At 36.3% G+C, this 18,032-nt stretch overlaps 1 protein-coding gene across 1 annotated transcript in view; it reads right to left on the bottom strand.

Annotated features, from left to right (window-relative positions):
- Nucleotides 1-18,032, bottom strand: part of LOC140135413 (ankyrin repeat domain-containing protein 27-like) — a 189,981-nt gene that overhangs the window by 93,180 nt on the left and 78,769 nt on the right. The window contains exon 23 of the mRNA XM_072156903.1: nucleotides 5,892-6,067. Within this exon, the coding sequence (XP_072013004.1) occupies nucleotides 5,892-6,067 (176 nt within the window). The remainder of the gene's footprint in view (nucleotides 1-5,891; nucleotides 6,068-18,032) is intronic.

The raw sequence follows: 18,032 nt of genomic DNA on the forward strand, positions 1-18,032 counted from the left end.
TCAATCATATCAAAATACTGTGACATAATTTCAGCTCTGTATCATAGACCAGTTAAATGTCAGATAACCCACAAAGTATGTTGTCTGATCCCGGACTACATTATTCTATATTATAACCTGCAACTCGGTCTGATTATGCAATCATCATGTAAATCGGATTACGAGTGAGCAGACCACCCTGGCCAGACAGATAATCATGAATGTTCTTGCATGCGCTGATACGTGTCTCTACGTGCGCCAGCAACATTTTAAAGTTCTTTCCTAAAATAAAGCTGCCTTTTTTCTTACTGCATAACCCCATACTATTTGTTTATACTCACTTTCATGCCTTTGTTATGAACGACTCAAATACCACCAGAAATTGAAACATTTGTGGCAATTTTCATGAAATTTTCACTTGTTGTCTGCCATTCGTCGTCTGCCATCGTATCCACATTCAAAGAGTTAAAAAGTGTTGAGTCTGACCACAAAGCCTCTTAGTTAATAATTCCACACCGGCTAGTTACCTAACTATCTACCGGCTGGCAATGACCTTCGGAGACATGATGCACTGACACAAATTAATATTTTGTACAACTTGTTTCTCTTCTTTCCTTAGAGCTTCCAAAAAAGATTATATAGAGAGAGTACATTGGCCTCTATATGACTCTATGGGACAAATAATGTCTTGAGTTAAGCTTGCCTTCTATACAGATGGGTTGAATTAGTACACAATAGTCAATAAGCCACATAACTGAGATGAATGAACTATCATGCTGTACAATGTGTTAAACCTTCAAGCTGGAATGCCAAGTGCTGAAACAGGCAGGCAAAAAACATTACAGAAATAAACAGAAATTAACACTTTGCAGACCTTATTTAAAGTAATATTATGGTAATACCTCAATTAACCCCCTGGACACTACTGGTCATCTAACAGCATTTCTGATTGGTTGATAACTTGAAATGCTCATTTCAATTGCCAATTATGACTAGGCTTTAAACAATTTATGGTCAAACTTGCATTTGCAGATGATCTTATTAATACTCTCCTTGATTGGTTCAAAATTGGACACAATATTCATTTTGGCCAATCGGCAGGTAGTTTTCATGGGGTTAAAGAGCACACAGTGACAGGACTAGTAATGTTTCATGGTTCTTGGGTTACATTTGAATCTCTGGGTTAAGCTTCTCAAGTCTGACATGTTTGTACATTAAAACTCGACGATAGTTGCAAGCAAAATGCAATAATACTTGGCTTAATTGTCAACATGCTGTACAATTTCACTTAAGATTCCTTTGAACTCACATCAAATAATTGTACATATTTTGTCTTGCAGTTGCATTTTTTGAATAAGCAACCATGACCAAAGCTTTTATGAAACAAATCTACTTCACCGACTCTATGGATTTTTGCAACGCCTGCGACTCAAATCGCAGCCAATCTTGAACCAATTTGCCAAAGTCAAAATTGGACAGAGGGGAAGGCTTATGACTGGGGATTTAGATTTTGTGCAGTTGTATAGAGGTCGGTATCCGATGGGATTGATATTAGGTAGTTATTTGTTGTGACCGGGGGAAATAATCTCTCTTTGGTCGCTAGGTATTACGAGGTTGACGACCACAAAAAGAAAAAGCTATTTAATTACCCGATTCTATCTTGACTAATAACATCAAATGCACGGGTGAAATACACAATCCCATTTTGTTCTTTAAAATTAAGCGGGCAATAGGAGGGCAAAAACCTATCAGACAAACACAGATTAGATACTATAGTGACCCAATTGGCTAATGCCTCATATCGTCAGCCTACTACGATAATTGCCTATGTCAATTTTGAGAACAAAGTACAAAATATGGTTCAAGCATGCATTCAAACATATTTATTCACCAATCTTTGCACAAGAACAAATGATGAGACAAATTAAATGGAATAATTAGGGTGATTATGTAACTGATGCATGCTTGAACTGTACTTTGTTCTCAAAATTACAAAAAAAAAGATAGCACAACCTCTTGATATAGATAGCAACACTCCTAAGGCTTCTGTGCTATCTTCAGTAGATAGCAACATTCATAAGGTCCCTTCAAAACAAGGCATTGCACATATCTTTACTAGAAAGCTTTGACTATTCTACATGTAATTGATAGCAACACTCCTAACTCAAAGAGATAGCAAAGCTCAAGTACTATCTTCAGTAGATAGCAACACTCATATGTCCCTTCCCAGTTCAAAACAAGTCACTACACAGCTTCACATATTCTACAAATAATTGATAGCAACACTCCTAAACTCAAAATTTGCTATATTTAGAAGATAGCAACACCCCTATAGACGAATCTTAATTCACGCATTCCTACACCTGACTAGCAGCCTTTAGTTGGGTAGCCGTCAGCTACAATGCACTCAAAATGTGAAATGATTCGGCCTTGGCGGAAAGTTTAAACTGCATTCCATCACCCATTTTACACCTTGCGCGAAAACACAGGCAGACGTAGACAAAAGAATAACACAATACAGTTCCCTTCGACAAAACACACAGCATGGTCTATTCGCTGTTGAAGTGACATAATAATCGGATTAACTACACATGGTATCTATGCATTGATATACTTGCAAACAAAAGGACTATGTATGAATGCGACGGGATTACCTGCGGAATTATCTCCATTATATATATTATTAGCTATTATTCTATTAACTCCTCGTCCTTGCATCTTCTCTAGGTGTTAGGCGGCTTTTATTTGCACAATTTGGACGCTCAAAACACCAGGTTGGTGCTAGCGGCTACCCAAAGATGTCCGACCAAATCCTGACCATGACTTGGCTACTTGGATTCGTCTATATCCTCTTCAATAGATAGCACAACATCTACCTACACCCATATACTAAATAGGTGTATAAGTTATGCTGATACACTAGTCAGTAGATAGCAACACCATGCCATCTTCTACGGATAACCAGTGTCCTATACTCCCTACAGTAGATAACATTCTATGCTACCTTCAATAGATAGCAATATGTCATAACTTTATATTATCTTCACTAGATAGCAACACCTTCAATGCTATATTATACATAGTTCATATAAGATATCTTCAATACAACTCTATACCATCTTTAATACAACAATAAGGTATAACATGCCATACATAGTAACACCACAGGCCAATCAACTTATATTTTAGCAGGTATAGACTGTATGTGGTGCTGAAATGCAATGAACTTATCTCTCCGTGTGAGGGCACTATATACACATGGATAACATGCATACACAGATAGCTATATCTTGTTGGGTATGTCCCACAGTTTTGATAACCTTGGTAATACGAAAGCCACAATTGTGGCTTTCATGGGGTTGCTATGGTTAAAATCATTACAACTGTTTCATACAATCTTACAAACATGATGTACAATTATATCTATGGGCTACTTTAGCTATAGTATGAAGCAGGGATGTGAGAGTAGACCCCTACATCCTTGTATGAAGGCATGGCAATTTTGTATGGCAATTAAGATGCTAAACCTGAATCTGTTTTTAAACTATCTAAAAAATGTTATACATTGTAGTTGCTGCCCAATGGGCTATTCCATTTACAGACCACTCTCCCTCTGTAGGAGATTTTGGATATATCTTCCACAGGGGGTATGAATTTCAAATAGAATCACCACATTAACCAGCTCTTATTTGGAACTCACTCTAACTCTGTGGAAGATTCAAGTTGAATGGAGCTGCCTAAATGTGTTCATTCCAATTGAAATTCATACTCCCCCTATGGAAGATATGTCCAGTATCATTCACAGGGGGAGTATGGAACGTAAATATAATAACCCATTTCATGCCCTGGTCAAGTATTACATCATATGCCATTAACCCCACCTAATTCTCACATTCCCAGTGATGTGTCCAGATAAATATCACCGTAAAACCAGCCATTTCTATGCGTCAATTATGAGCTAGAAGCGTTACAACATACGCCATTTACCCCACCTATGCAAATTTTGAGATTAATCTTTCTTCAGTTCAAATGAATTCATTCTATTCAGTGATACCATCTTTGTCATTATCAAACACATTTACTACTTGTCCTTTTTAGGGTCACAGTCTTAGTTAGATGGAGATGCCACAGGAGTACCATCTTGGCAGTGTCTTCAGTAGGTGAAGACTCCAAACCATTTTTTAATATGGCAGAATAATAAAGCTTACATGATTTTTCTCTCTTGTAAGTTAAAGCTTTTAAACTAAAATATTGACGGAAGAGTAAAATGAAGAAAAACATTTTAAATTATACTCAAAGGTATTGATGCTTCAACTTATTGGCAATTCAACTTGTCATCCATTGATTCTTATTTGCTATTTAGTACTACTGCATATTTTGTTGGGCTAACACTAACCCGCCAGGGGCTTTTTGGCAACGGGAAGGGAAAGAAGGAAGGAATAAAGAGAGAAAACAAAGAAAGAAGTTGTTTGCTCTGGGTTGGATTCGAACCCGACCCCTCGCATGCCAAGTACTGGGTCAGCGACACTTTGCCACAGGTCTTGGGCTTTGCTGGCCAGCGAAATCGTGCCTATATATCACTTAGGGCGATTGCATCATCACACCACGTGGGATGCACACACGAACAGCGCATATATCAAGTAGTATTTTGTAGTACTCAGGCGTGTTAGGGTTAAGAGTGGCAAGAGAGGCTTAACCATGAATGTAAACCAAGACACAGACAAATGTTTTATGGTTACAAACCATGTCAAAACAAATTTCTAACTGAGCCAAATTCCTGACAAGTTTCATCATGTGGTTGAAATAAAATGCCACTGTGGTCTAACATTTTGTCATATCTTAGCCTTGATGTTATTGTGGTCTAACATTTTGTCATATCATGGACTTGGCTCAATATATAGGACTAATACCTGCAAATTATAAGCATCCTCTTATTACCTGATGACATATTTATCTGTCCAGCCTTGTTACAAACCCAGCTAAAAACAAAATTTCTTACCGAGCCAAATTCCTGACAAGTTTCGTCATGTGGCTGAAATAAAATGCTTTTGTGGCCCAACATTTTGTCAAATCATGGACTTGGTTTAATATATAGGCCTAATAACTGCAAATAAACATCCTCTTATTACCTGATGACATAGTTATTTGTCCAGCCTTGTTACAAACCTAGTTAAAAACAAATTTCTTACCGAACCTAATGCCTGACAAGTTTCATCATGTGGCTGAAATAAAATGCTATTGTGGTCTAACATTTTGTCATATCATGGACTTGGTTCAATATATAATACCTGGAAATAAACATCCTCTTATTACCTGATGACGTAGTTATTTATCCGGCCTTATTACAAACCCAGCTAAAAACAAATTTCTTACTGAGCCTAATTCCCGACAGGTTTCATCATGTGGCTGAAATAAAATGCATTTGTGGCCCAACATTTTGTAACATCATGGACTAGGTTCAATATATAGGACTAATACCTGCAAATTATAAGCATACTCTTATTACCTGATGACATATTTATTTGTCTGGCTTTGTCACAAACCAAGCTGAAAACAATTTTCTTCCTGAGCCTAATTCCCGACAAGTTTCATCATGTGGCTGAAATAAAATGCTACTGTGGTCTAACATTTTGTCATATCATGGACTTGGTTCAATATATAATACCTAGAAATAAACATCCTCTTATTACCTGATGACGTAGTTATTTGTCCGGCCTTTTTACAAACCCAGCTATAAACAAATTTATTCCTGAGACAAATTCCTGACAAGTTTCATCACATGGCTGAAATAAAATGCTATTATGGTCTAACATTTTGTCATATCATAGCCTTGACGCTATATTATGGTGTAACATTTTATCATATCACAGCCTTGATTCACTACTAATATCTGCAAAAAAACATCCTCTTACCTGATGGCGTAATTGTTTGTCCAGCCTTGGGGTGCTTTTATCGATAGTTTTGGTACGTTTCAGCCTATGCGGTGGATCAAAATCCCTTATTGAGCGATGTAAGTCCTTCAAGGCCATGTCCATCTCTGTGGCAGCTCTCAGAAGGTCTTTAGTTGGCACCTGTTGTACAGTAGTACCTGTAAGGTGAATTGTAAAGAAAATACTACAGGTTACAAAACAAATATTTATTTTCAAAACAGATATAATTTCAATTGAATCTACCATGATTTTAATAGTATAAACTGTATAAAAATGCTAGGCCGGTGAAGTATTACTTACAACTATTACTTGAAACTAATAAAAATGGGAAACGTCATGTTTATCTTCAATTCAAAAGGTCAAAATTTTCATGATGGTTGGCTTTTTATCCCAGCTACATACACTTGTAGCACGTAACTTGTAGTATGTAGCATTGGGTAGTTGTAAATTTAGTAACGTATCGAAACGTATGGAAACGTATGGAAATGGATGGAAATGGATGGAAATGGATGGAAATAAGATAGGAACGGATCGAAAAGAATGAAAATGGGTCGGAATAAATCAAAATATGACTCGAACATCTTAAAATGGGTACAATAAGAGCTAAAATTCATCAGAATGTGTTTCATCCATCCCGGGCATCCATCGGTCTAAATACAAAGCTCGTCTCCGAAGACTTCACCACTAGTGCTAGGCGATACGTGATACCAATAGCTTCCTCCATGCTTTCAGCGGCATGGAAACACCCAAACACTATCAAGTTTCTTCAACTTCATTCAATTATTTAAATCAATAAACTAACTTTCTTTCCTTCCTTCCTTCCTTCCTTCCTTCCTTCCTTCCTTCCTTCCTTCCTTCCTTCCTTCCTTCCTTCCTTCCTTCCTTCCTTCCTTCCTTCCTTCCTTCCTTCCTTCCTTCCTTCCTTCCTTCCTTCCTTCCTTCTTCTTTCTTTCTTTCTTTCTTTCTTTCTTTCTTTCTTTCTTTCTTTCTTTCTTTCTTTCTTTTTTTTTTGCCTTACTTTTCTTTTATTTCTCTCTTCTTTTCGTGTCTTTTTTCTTATATTTTGTCTTTCATTTTTCTTTTTTTTCTTTTCTTTTCTTTTCTTTTCTTTTCTTTTCTTGTGTCTTCATTTGTTTTCTTATCTTCCCTATTTTTGCATTTCTTTCTTTCTTGCTTTTTCTTTTCATGCAAATAAAATTCAAATAATGGAAGGAAAAAAAACAATTTTGTTTTAATTAATCAATTAACACAAGAAGGAAATAATGAAAGAACAATTCTTCTTTAATTAAGAATAAATAAATTGATTTTTATTGATTTTTAGATTAATATTAGGCCTAAATGATATTAATAAATAAAATAAATAATTGTACTTAATTTTTCTCAATAACACTACTTATTAGCATTAAATAAACTCCATGCATTTTTTTACCACCCAAGTCTAAAATCATAAAATAATGACCTTGGTGACCTTGACCCACTAACCAAAACAAACATTTTGCTTAGTGATCCTCTGGTCACAATCCACACACTCCCCCCCCCCGACCTCCATGCAATTAGCTACTGCAGAACTAGAGCAATAGCAATTGCGTGCATGTTTACTTGCTACCCGGCGATTTGAAAACATTTCTTCGCTTATTTTGTACGCTTTTGCAGTACCTTTGCATCAATTTCGAGCCATGGTGGAATATTTTGACCCATCTCCATCCATTCTTACCCATTTCCATCCGTTCCTACCCATTTCCATCCATTTCCATACGTTTCCATACGTTTCGATACGTTACTAAATTTACAACTACCCATGTAGCATTAGATTTATAAAGTCTGCCTAGTTTACTTCGAGGACTGTTAAATATCAAAAATGTAAATTTTTCATAATTTGCTATCAAATTTGTATCAAATTTCAAATAATCAAAATTATTTGATATCAGAAGGATATTAATCATATTCAGAATGCAATTTGGTGTGCCTGATGTGCTCTCAGGTCCCATAAAAATACTGTGCGAATAATTAGCCTGTTTGTCCTATGGTACAATTGCTCAAGATTCAAATGTGTGCATAATTCTCATAAATATCATTAGCGCATCATCGATGCTGAACTGGGCAATTTGACGCCCCTAAGGGTGGCACCCAGGGGCTTATTTACGCCAATGACAATTTTGGTTTTGATTGAAGTTTGCTCAATCAAAACCTGATTATGATGAGGCATTCACCTACCAGTGACAGGTTATACCAATACATACAGACACACACACCCCTGCAAACCCTAAAAGTTCCTTTATACAAGTAAATCTAGAAAGACTAAATACATGAGCATATATCTGAATCTTATATTTTAGCACAATTGTGCAAAACCAGCTTTCCCGCAACTTTTATCAAAGAATTGATCAAACTAAAGTGCATTACTGATCTATAGGTATTCATATTCTCTGACACTGATTTGCTTCGATAAATAGTTTCTTTTAACCGATGTGTGATGTATTATATAAAAAAAGGTTGCCCACCCCTGCTGTATGAACAAGAAGAAATATCCATGCGCATGGAAATTTCACAATTTTCGCAAATGATAATTTAAGAACTTGTCATAACTGTCAAATATTTATATCCCCTATAGCCAGAAAAAAGGAGAAAGTAAAAATGCTACAATTTTGCAAAAAAAAAATCCTATTATAAAAATAGAGTTTCTTTCAAATTGTGAACATTTTGTGTCACAAAAATATTGTATACTGATTTCTATAACCCTGACAAAGGCGTAAGTGCCATGGATCAACGACTCATCCAGGTTAGCGGATGTAAGATTCCAGCGTACAAATCCACGCTATTAGTTTTAATGCATGTCTTCACTTATGGTACATCTTGTCTTCTTGTCTGAACGTCCCATTTTGAAATTCAATCAACATCATATCTACCTCCTCATGTAATTTCAAACCATTATTGTTACACAGAAGGGCGCTAAAGTTGCCTATTTATGTGTTGTTTTAATGCTAAATCTACATCTGAGTTTGCTCAAATCCTATGTTACGAACTCAATACTGTCAGCGATAGCCAGAAATTCTTGGAGACGAGATTCAAAAAAAAGAAAGGAAAAAAAAATCAATTGGCAGTGGATATGTGGGCTAATCACTACGCCAACATGTATTTATTTACTACGAAACATGATCCAAATGGTATATAATGGTTAGGGTCAATGAACAACAACATGATTATGTTTCCTGTTAAATTGTTTTTGTGTTTTTAACGTTGGCGTCTTCTTTATTATTTGAAGAACACTTCCATAGTGTTAGATAACATAGGCTGGGATTAAGGTAGGAAATTCTTTGTAGATCAGGGAGTGTTGAAATGTTAAGACTATGATTTAGTTTTTGAGCCAAGAAACAGTATGACCTATGCGAACTGCTGTATAAGGTGGCACCATTACTTCATTTACTACAGTGTGTCCCAGTATACAAATATTAACTGTCTATGAGTGTGATGGTCGAAATATAATCACGAGGTGAAAGATGGATTGTTCCATTCCACGAGCCGGAACGGCGAGTGGAATGGAACAATACATCTTTCACCGAGTGATTATATTTCGACCATTTTCACCGAGTGATTATATTTCGACCAAATTTAAGACAGTTAATATTTGTTTTATATCACTCATGCATAAATTCTATTACTAAAATACTATTTAAGGGATCCAAAATGAGCGTTTATTATGCGTTTCGACAGTATTTTTGTGGGACATGAGAGCACCTCAGACCTATCGAATTGCATTCTGAATACTGGCATGTCTTTCTGATATCAAATAATTTTCATTTTTTAAAATTACAATATAATACAAATTTTATGACAAATTGTAAAATTTTGATATTTTTCAAATTTTGATATATAACAGTCCTCGGTAAATTATATAAATCTAATGATATATTCTTAAAGTGTATGTAGCAGGGAGGAAAAGCCGACGGTCAATTGAAAATTTTGACCTTTCATATTGAAGATATGGATTTTTTCCCAAAAGACCTATTTTTTTGGTGTTTTGGGAAAAAAATCCATATCTTCAATACTGAAGGTCAAAATTTTCAATTGATCGTCGGCTTTTCATCCCACCTACATACACTTTAAGTATAAATCATCAGATTTATAAAGTTTACTTCAAGTACTGTTAAATATCAAAATATCAATTTTTAATGATTTGCCATAAAATGTGTATTAAATTGCGAATTTCATAAAATCAAAATTATTTGATATCAGAATGACATTCTTCGTATTCAGAATGCAATTCGATATGTCTGATATGCTCTAATGTCCCAAAATAAATACTGTCCAAACGTTCATACCCCAGCCCTTAAGGTAGGATATACATTTCTTCATCAACATAACACCATGTTTTGCCGTGATATACTTCACATTTTGGGGTCCACCCCATAATTAAATCGGCGAGTCCAAGAGTCAGCGCACGGCTTTGCGCGAGGCGCACTCACGGCAGAGCACATGATGGTAAAGACTATCACACGGAGAGGGTGATAGTAAAAATGATAAACGGTAATCAACCAATGAACTGTCTAGAATTTATGTATGAGTGATATAAAATGATCTATATCATGTTTGAAGAAAAAAAACACATTACAAGTATAAGATCAACAGTGTATCTAATTTTAATATGCGAAATAAAATGGTACACAAGTCATTTATTGATGAAACAGCTTGATTCATTTTCACATGACATTGATTTTATTGAAAATTTACAAACCTGGATGTGTAATTTACAATGCATAAGCCTCACAAGACATGCTTTATCACCATCGTCCAGCCATATTGTGCAATGGGCTATTCCATTTAAAATCCACACTACACCTGGGGAAGATTTTGGAAATATCTTTCATGGGGAGTATGCATTTTAAATGGAATTAACATATTTGGCAGCTCAATTTGAATTTCATACGCCCTCTGAGAAAGATTCAGTCTGAATCTTCCACAGAGGGAATTTGAAATGGAGCTGCCGAGTGTTCATTCCATTTGAAATTCATCCTCCCGCTGTGGATGGTATTTCCAACATCTTCCCTGAAGATGAAAACATTGTGTCTATAAAACTTGTCCAAATATTAAGTTTTTTCTTAATATCTCAAACACAGTTTTGATGGAGCCCTTCTTCCATTCAGGTATTCAATTTTGAATGGAGAATCATTTTTCCAAGAATTTGACATACTGACGTATAGGTTTAATGAAAAATTAAAATTAATTAGTGAATGACCAGAGAATGACAAGATGTAGTCTATACATTAAATGTAACTTAAATATCTCTTTTTTCATACCAATTAAAAAAACCGGTTCATTTTAATTTTAATGTAATGTATGACAAATGGGTAAAAGTTGCAAAAGCTTCAAATGCAATTATCTCAAAATGGCAATTTTCGTGATATGTCACTATATGTCATTTGAGCGATGATTTAATGGGGATTGTTTTCCACCGTGTATCTTTAAAAGTAACAAAGATGAGTAAAGGAAAGTTAGTATGGAAGGACTCTTGAACTAACTTTCCACAACTTGAGAAAAAGGCAGTTTTTAAGAAAATCACACACAAAAAAGAGTTTTTTCCATACAAGTTAGAAACTGAGAGGCCTTCCTTCATTTCTATGCACCTTGCGGATATTACACAACATGCTCAACTGCTTACATCATTCAGTCGTCAACAACAACCAAGAATCTTGTGTTCCCAGCATGCTATTCCAATTGAAATCCATACACCCCCTATGGAAGATGTGACCTCAATCTTCCAGGGAGTGTGAATTTCAATTGGATGCACCTACTCAGGTAACCCCATTTGCAATTCACACTCCCTGTGTGCAGGAGATTAAGATCATGTGTTCCGGTGTTCGGATTTCAACAGGAATAGCCCAAATAATAATTATTTAATGTTTCTAAACCAGTGCATAACAGCTACTTTTAGAAAATTGCAGATAACTGCTTCATCTGCAGTTTGGGGGCACTTAACACAAATGACCATACCGGTATATTCCCTGGGAAAGACCCCTGGCCTGGTTTTTTGAACGTGCAGCTCCTAAAGATCCTTGAATTTGACCAAAACAGAATGCTGAAGAAACACTCTTGATTTGGATAATTTCGGCTCTTAAAGACCCAAAAATTGCTCATTCTTCTCATTTCTTGTTTTTTTTCCCGGAAGGAATACCCTTGATTTTGACCGTTTACAGCTCCAAAAGACCCCTTTTAATGGTACCCCACGCAGTCCACCATCTCCAAATTATTCCCGGGGGAAATACCCACCAAAAAATTGTTGATGATCCACAAATGACCTTTTCGGTAAATCCCATAATTCTTTGCGATTAGACCCCAGATGTCATCATTTGATGTCACACCGACTTGTAAGTAACAATGTTCGCTAAAAACGATGTACGCTTCCAGCGTGACATCAAACGACAACATCTCAGGTCTACTCGCAAAGGCTTATCGGATTTACCGAAAAGGTAAATTACAACAAAGTATAGCAAGATTTCATTTTCAGCAATGCATCATGGGTAGGGAAATTTTGTCTGCTGTAGTCTGCAATGAAGAAACCAACTCTAAATAGGATAATCAGTCTTTGTTTACTCCATGTACCACCGGCAATTAGTCTACCCATGCATCTTCAACACTTCTTGGTTTATATTTTTAACAGACATTCAATGGCTCTTTTATATTGCATGTTATCTTAAGACTTGTGATCGTTCATCTTGTCTCGTTTCATCAACCCACTATTTCTTCAACTTGTTTACAGGAGACTCAATTACAAAGCACAACATAGCCCTTTCGACACAAACACTGTTTATTCCTTCTTGAGACTAAGAAAATAAAGTAATAAATGCGAGAGATTCATCACATGTTATGTGTTACCTGCAGTTAGCACCATTTACAATTGATCTTCATGGCCTGAGATGATTCAAAAACCATTTGGTATCGCTCCTGCACTTATAACAAGTGCGCTTATTTAGCTGTGCAATATGGAGGAGAAAAGTGACTGGTATTTCATGAACAAAAAAGTTCACAAAAATCAAGAAAATAAGTATGTTTTTCAAAGTTATAGTCATAGGAATGAATGCCCCCTTGGTTGATATAATACTCATTGATGTAAGCTTTTAAGCTTAGCCTATACATCAATGAGCTCCCTACAGTTGTCAAGCTTTATGCTGGTGGCACTGCCATTTCTAGCCTTGATCAAGGCTTCCTCCTTACTTTTTCTCTATTCATGCTCTTCATTGGATCCATGTATAATCAGTGGTAGAAGTAGGCCTATCATATACTGGACTCTCTAAAAATTTTAGTCAGGTCAGATTTATGAGCTAGGGAGGAAGTGTGCCTTGTGGGGTGGGCGTGGTGGGCATTTTGCTCAAACACTACCCCTGCAGTGCACAGTATGCCTGGAGTAAAGTAAGATTAGAAAGTCCACTATCTGGCCTCAACAATTTAATGTCAAATACATTTTTACAAAGTTATGATGCTAAATAATTATTTCTATTAAATGAATAACTTTTGAAACAGAAATTTTTGTGGCAAAGCTTCCATGAATTTTACATTTACTAACTATGGACGCCAAAGGACTTGAAACAAGTCTATGCCATTTCACATGTTAGCAACAACATTCTGGTATGCAGAGTCTTGCTAAATGGCTTAGCCAACATAGGCTGACATTGAATGTGATTAAAACCAATAATGTTGTTTGGATCTGAACACTTGAATCCTCTGATCCTAGCTCATATCAGCCCCTTTGGTGTGTCCCACATATTGTCACCAAAGTATAAGTGCATCAGTGTCATAGACCAGAGAGGGATGTCCACTTTTGGTCCACACACTAATGCCCTTGCCTTTTCAAAGTCTCATTGAAATGGGCTATTCCATTTAAAATCCACACACCCTGTGAAAGATTTTGGAAATATCTTCCACAGGGCAATATATTTTCCAAATATAACTGGTCATGGTTAATCATTTTGAAACCCATACTCCCCTGCATTATGGCTTTACCTATATCTTCCACAACTGGAGTGAGTATTTCAAATGGAAGTTACCCAATTGTCTATTCTATTCAAAACTCATACTCCCCTGTGGATGATATTTCCAAAATCTCCCACAGGGGTAGTGTGGATTTTAAATGGAATAGCCCAATGGAACAGTCCATATATCACCTCATAAAATAGTTTTACCATTGTGCTCATAACCGTCAATAGTTTGGATTTACAACAAGCCCCCTTTCTCATCCCAAGCATAAAACAATTCACTAATTGATAAGAAATTTTTGCACACAAAAACCTCAATAGCTAATATTACAAATAATTGACACCCACTCACTCAATATGTGCAGATTATTACAGGTACTTTAATGGTATTGTTTCAGTCAGCATTCATTATGTAATTTGATCAAGTGATATTTACAAGACAAATCCCTATCCATTTGCTACCATTTACAGATTGCACTCAAGAAAAACTGTGGCCTCAAACTGATATTGATTAGCAGGGTGACCCAAATCCACGATTTAGCAGCCCTACTTTTGACGCTTTTCACCATAATTTTGACCATTTCCGTCCAGTAGAAGCAAATGGTTAAGAAAAATATTGGGTTACTTTTCAACATTGAATCCCACAACTCCCTGTACTTTTCATGTTCTATTCTAATGGTTAACTTAGAGAAACATTGGTTGGCTTTTGTGTGATTTGACCTGTGATTTGGGCTGAAAATCTTTTGCAACTCTATTGATTTATCTTGTGAATCAGGTTGATGATGTAGTAATGGGAGGAGTTTGGTTTGGGATATAAAAAAAGTGGACCAATATGTGTATAAACTTATTGATTCTCCTTGGGACCTCCATACCCATAGGCAGCTCTGCAGCTCCCATCAACCCCAATCTTGTGTCTTCAGCTCTTTGCTTTAGCTACACATACATGTACTACTGCCTGTCCTACAGATAATTAATCTTCTTCCTCTTGGTCTCTTCCCATCCATCCTTCCTTCTATCATTATGTCCAGGAACCCTCAATATGTGAACATTTCAGTTCTTTCTGCTTATGATGGGACTTCTTAATGACCTCACTTCTCCCACAGCATTTAAATACTTCCACATTGCTTTGCACTTTTTCCATTCTTCTCCACACCAACATCTCGAAAGCTTCCAGTTTCCTCACATCCTCTTTCTTCAGTGTCCTTGTCAGGGGCGTAGGCAGCTTTCTTGGTCAGGAGGGGCAAAATAAAATTTTGGGGGCACAGACGAAAAAAATTGCAGTTGCATCATACAATACATTTTTACAGAGGCTTTATTGGGACGATTTGCGCGTGTAGCGCCAAAAAAATTGTATTTTGCACTATTTTCGCACATGATTGGGGTGAAAAGGGCTTTGTGACAAAATTTTTATATTTTACAATATTTAGGCCATGATCGGGGTGAATTTTGGTAGAAAAGGGCGCTCCTTGCCCCTGTTCTTTTCCTTTGCCCTCCAGATTTTCTCATTCATTTTTTTGTCAGAGGGCACTTTTTCTTTCATTTTTTTGTCAGGGGGCACTCTGCCCCCTTGCCACCCCCACTGGCTACGCTTACTGGTCCTTGTCTCAGCTCCATACATGACCACAAAGTACTCATTAACTACTGACTTTACAATTTTCTTCTGTATGTAACTGTTTAAATTTTTGGTAAGCAGCACTTTTCTTTTATTGAACATCCTTTGCCATGTCAATCATTGCTCTTATCTCTGTTAGACTCCTCCCATCCTCTGTAAACTGTTTAGTTCTTTGGCTTCCGGTTTCATGTTGTTTTGTACCTTAACTTACTTTGAGAGAAAATTGGCATGGTTAAGATTTATTTCCTACAATGTATTTACCAGAGGCTATTCATGTAAAAAACATCACTTAGTCTGATTTTGGGATCTTAAAAACTTTCATGACAATACTGGTTGCCAATGATGAGATTTTCCGCTGATCAAAGCCGTTTGTCATGTTTAACTCATGATTTCTAAGAAAGGTTAGTCAGAGGCATCCGGAACAACGCATGAGTTCAGAATGCTTGAAAATGACATCTTTCTTTCTGTTAAGCTTTCATCATCATTCATCATCAACAGATAGTCAAATGTCACAAGTATACTAGGGCTGCCATTGTCCAACGGCTACATACATTGAAAGTGCCCATTTTGCTATTTTGATAAAAAGAGCCCTTTTAAGCACGCTACTTGTGTAAGTGTCAAACCACTGAAGAGTTCCCAGAAGGCGCTAACATGATCAATGATTGATCAATTTATCAAATTGTGGCGTTTCTTGAGTGACAAATAGTTGGTTCAGAGTTTTCTGTGAATTCTAAGACTTGAAGCAGAGTAGTTGCCTCAACATTTGCCCCCTATAGGAAACAAATTAGGAGTAAATTGGGGAATGTTCAAACTCTACATCTTATTCTTTGCATGTACTGTTAGAACATAATGTAAGGATAATGTTATCAGGAATTCTTTTCACCTTAGGTGACTCTCTGGTATGTACCATCAAAGATTGCTGTGGGTAAGCTTACTTCATGTGGGTACTCTAAATTCATGGCTTTACCCTGTTATATTCTATTATATCTGACACAATGGGAAGAAACCACAATCTGTCCTCATGGGCACTACTACCTTTCTTACAGTGCATGTGATTGGATAATTACATAATAAAATCATCTGAGTAACCAATCAAAATAGAGCTCTTAGATCTTTAAGCAATTTTAGCTTAATCTGCTTCAGCCCTACTGACAATTGTTACCATATATGTGGTGCGATCAAGCAAAATCAGTCTGAAGTCGGCATATTCAATTTTTTTTCAAAGTTTTTTACATGATTGTATAAAGCATTTGCAAAGCTACATTTTGCTAAAAACCCCATTGAAATTGAACATTTAGTTCCAAAGATATGATAGTGTTTCCAAAACAATATGCAACAAATGAAATTATTGCTTTGTTTGGCTATATCTGAAAATCAATCCAACTTCCGACTGATCTTGCTTGATCACATCACATATCGTGATAATTTGCCTTTTTGGTGAATCCCATAAGCCTTCGTGTTTGGATTCCTGATGTTGTCACGCTGATGCATACATCGCTACTGTGCACTGCAATAATGGTGTGCTCATTGGCATGACAACATCAAGGGTCCAAAGGCTTTATATGTGATTTACCGAAAAATGTGCATTTCATGGGTTAATAAACTGCTTTGACACTCTCTTCTTGGTATCTTAAAGCGGCTGTTCACCACACCTCAGGCAGAATGCATGTGTGGCAACAAAATCAAATGAGTCGGAAGTCAGTAAATGCAAATTTGTGGTAGACGCTGAAATATACACCCCAATTGATTTGCAAGATTTTTTTTGCAAATGTAAATGCTATAAATAAGGCATATTGCTGATAGCAATTGTTAGGCAAACGTGATGCATGCTGGGAATGAAAAGGACTAAAAAAAATCGAATTTGAGCCCTTTTCATTCCCAGCATGCATCATTTTTGCCTATCAATCGCTATCAGCAACATACCCAATATGATCCATTTCAAAAATCAATTTGTAATAGACATTACAGTACTACCAAAATCTCAATTGTTGAATTTCTGACATTCGCCTGAAATACTGTGTCGTTGGCTCAAACATATCAACATTGTTGTACAATCAACCTTGTTATACACTACTCGAAAAATTTAAAGGATCACAATCTGACAATCTTGATTTTACCTTCTTTCTTTTTGTTCTTATGGTGCAAACCAAGGTGTTTTTCAGTGTCACAAGACTTCAGTACTCGGTGTAGTGCAAGTGCAGGCATGAGAATGATGATCCATGAAAAAACCTGAAAAGTTTGAAAAAGCCTGAAAATGCGTGTGGAATTACATGTAGGCTAAAAAGACCAAAAACGGGCTGAAATTAAAAGAAAGTGCGGAAATTTGGACCAAAATAAAAGCCTGAATTCAGGCTTAAGCCTGAAAATTCTCATGCCTGCAAGTGTTCTGTTGCCTGAAACATTACTGAATGAAATGACACTCACCTGATTTACAATATTAAAATACTAATAAATAAGTCTGATCCTTTTAATTTTGTTGAGTAGTGTATATATCATATATGCAACAACATAAGCCAAGATGAAATCTTCCCTGCTCTCTTGGGG

This window comes from Amphiura filiformis, chromosome 16, assembly GCF_039555335.1.
Source record: "Amphiura filiformis chromosome 16, Afil_fr2py, whole genome shotgun sequence".
Classification (NCBI taxonomy): Eukaryota; Metazoa; Echinodermata; class Ophiuroidea; order Amphilepidida; family Amphiuridae; genus Amphiura; species Amphiura filiformis.